Raw genomic sequence first — 2,941 nt, 5'->3', positions numbered from 1 at the left:
AGGTGTTTGGTCACAGAGTTCACCTCAGCGCTGTTGTGTAAAAGGGAGTTTCTGTAGCAAGTTCTTCAGAAAGCCCTCAGAGAAAATTTCACAATTCTTCCTCTTACTTTCAAGTTAAGTTCACGACAAGTCAAACAAGAAAAAATATATTTTTTATTTCCTTGATTTAGGGTTTTCAGGAAAACTTTTATTTTGAAGGATTCCGTTGAACTCCTATGCTTATTAATTCTTTAATAAATGGAATAAAAGTTCAAATTTTGACACAAAATTAATTCAAATGTACCTTTCCTAAAGACGATGAAGTCATCAAACCTGGAGTGTCCCCCTGTGACTAAAACCTCTGCTATCCCACCTTTGCACGCACCAGTTGTTAACCCTTTGACATCTGTCAGATCACATTATGATTCACTTTTGAGATGACATCAGATAATTACAAAGAAGTTTGTCGTCTTTGTGACTCATCCACTCAGTTTGAGAACTTGTGGTCCTGTGGATGCTTAAGTCGCGTGTATGCAGACTCTTCTGAGAGCACAGAGTGGTGCTGCCGTGTGTGAATGACCTTTAGGTGGGTGGTGGTGGTGGTGTGCGCGGTCTGGCCTTTGGCTGCAGCCAGCTGGCCGTTGTAATGAGATGTCCCGATAGAGCACCCAGGGAAAGGTAAAGTTTTAATTGACAGGCATGAGGAGTGGGGGCTGCAGGTGCTGACAGAAAATGTATGTGTGTGTGGTGTTGGGGGTGTTCACCTTGTCTTCACTCCTAAAGCCAAAAGGCGACATAAGCTTTTTTTCTTTTTTTGCTTTGTCTGCCAAGAAAGCCAACACAAGAAAGCCGCTCTTCTGTCCGCTTTACTGGACACCCCCCTCTTTATATTTTTGATTTCTTTTTTTAACCTTCTGCTCTCCCTCTTGTCCGTGGGGCTGCTCGTCCCTCAGCAGGCCCAAATGGCAGCTCAGATGGTTATCTGGGGGCTCTCGATTAGTCTGGTCTAAATGTCATCAAGCAGGTGCAAAAGGCCATTTTTAAAGATCTGCACGAAAAAAGTTTGTACATTTAAACTTTCCCAGAATTTTTTTTTTTTTTAAAGTTCTGTGACGGGAATTTTGTTCCTCTTCCTGACAGGAACACGAAACAAAACTTCTAAAACATGACCTTTCCAGATTTCACTCTTTGTACTTCCTGTTTGGTTCTAAAGTCAAAGTATCAGAAGTAAAACTTTTGCCCCATGTTGCATCAGGATGGTTCTATGTGCTGCACGTGTCTGTCAAAAATAATATAAATAAGCTTCCATGTGTGTTTGCAGGCTGTAAACACGTCAAGGGAATCCTGTTGTTCGGACCACCAGGCTGCGGCAAGACCCTAATGGCTCGGCAAATTGGCAAAATGCTGAAGGCCAGAGAGCCGAAGATCGTCAACGGGCCAGAGATTCTCAACAAATATGTCGGCGAGTCTGAGGCAAACATCAGGAAGCTGTTTGCAGATGCAGAGGAGGAGCAGAAGAGGGTAAGAAAACCTGCAGAAAGTTAGTTTCTGACAAACCATATGAATTCTTAGTTTATTTTTTAGGACATAAAGTTCCACAAACCTTTTTAAGAAATTGATACATTTAGTTTTTTTTTTAATTAAGACATTTTGTAGATAAAAATGCATTAACAGCATCTTGCAGAGATAGTTTGTGAAACAGAAATCTGCATCTACAGTTTGTTGGATGTTTTTGTGGCTTAACTAGAGAGCTGTCAGTCAAAGGAAAGGTTGCTGCGAGAAGACGGCTCAGCACAATGTATTTGGAGCTAGCTTTCTTATTGCACACATTTGACCCACATAGGTGTAAACATTTTTCAAAATTCCCTAAACTATTGCGTTTCTGCTTAAACAATAGTTGAAATTGAGTTTTTGCATTTCAAGTCCCACTCTGATCATCTTTTTCTATTTTTAAAGCGTTCCCAGTGATCTTTTTTTAATTATGTTTATGCCATTTTTAGCCAAATTTTTTTAAAAAGTTAAAATTTTCTTGGACATATTTTCTGCAGAGCGGTAAGAGTTCATTAGACATTCACCTTTAAATTGTGGGTGGGACACAAAATAACCCCGCCCCCACTACTCATCATCCATCTGTTCAGACTCTCCTGCTAGCTTATGTCCCCACACCTCTAACCTAACCTTGCCTCTGGGTTGGTGCAAAAGTACACCTCCGCTTATTTCCCATGATTCCTTTGTTCACACTCTCTCCAGCTAGCTTACAGACCCTCACAGCCGCAAAGTTCCATTAGCGATGTAACAAAAATGGTGATAAATATTGGAGCTGTCCAGCTGTACACTTCTGAGCCAGTTAGCAGCTCAGATGATGCAAACTAAGACGTTCATGGATCGATTTGTCTGTAAGTGGATGCATCAGAATGGAGTGGAGCAGGGAGCTCATGGCCTGCCGATGAAAACTTCTACGTCACGCAGCTACAACCTTTTTTTCCAACAGCATATTTTTTGTCAACCTCTGATTCACAAAAATTTGAGTTAAGAAATACTCAGAAATGCAATTTTAAGCAAAATTTTCTTGATATCTGTCATCCAGGATTAGAAAAATGCTACAAGAACATGTTAAAACACCAAAAACAAAATTGTCATAGGAGTTGGTCTTTAAAGCCACAGAAAATAAATCAGAAATGATCAAAAACTCTTGAGTTGAGCTTGAAAACGTGCGGAGTGAATACTTGAAACGAGTCAGATTAGGTAACATTTTGTAACTAAAAAATAATTGAGCAACACTAAAGATCCTGATGGAATTGATGAGTTAGTTTCAAAATAAAAGCTGCAATATCTCTTTCCAGACGTTTAAATCCAAACCTTTCCAGATTGTGTCCATGTTTCTATCAATTCTTCAGAGTTCAGGTGAAGCACAGATGACTGCTGCATCTGTTTATAAATGAGTGAGGGGGGGGGGGGGGTA

The 2,941-nt window shown here is 40.2% G+C and overlaps 1 protein-coding gene across 1 annotated transcript in view; it reads left to right on the top strand.

The window, feature by feature from the left end:
* LOC112154076 (vesicle-fusing ATPase) overlaps positions 1–2,941 on the top strand; it is a gene marked incomplete in the record, with an annotated part of 28,802 nt that overhangs the window by 8,920 nt on the left and 16,941 nt on the right. Inside the window, 1 exon segment of the mRNA XM_024284699.2 lies at positions 1,301–1,500. Coding sequence (XP_024140467.1) covers positions 1,301–1,500 — 200 coding nt within the window.

This window comes from Oryzias melastigma, linkage group LG19 (assembly GCF_002922805.2).
Source record: "Oryzias melastigma strain HK-1 linkage group LG19, ASM292280v2, whole genome shotgun sequence".
Taxonomy (NCBI): Eukaryota; Metazoa; Chordata; class Actinopteri; order Beloniformes; family Adrianichthyidae; genus Oryzias; species Oryzias melastigma.
This window is presented reverse-complemented; position numbering and strand designations above follow the sequence as displayed.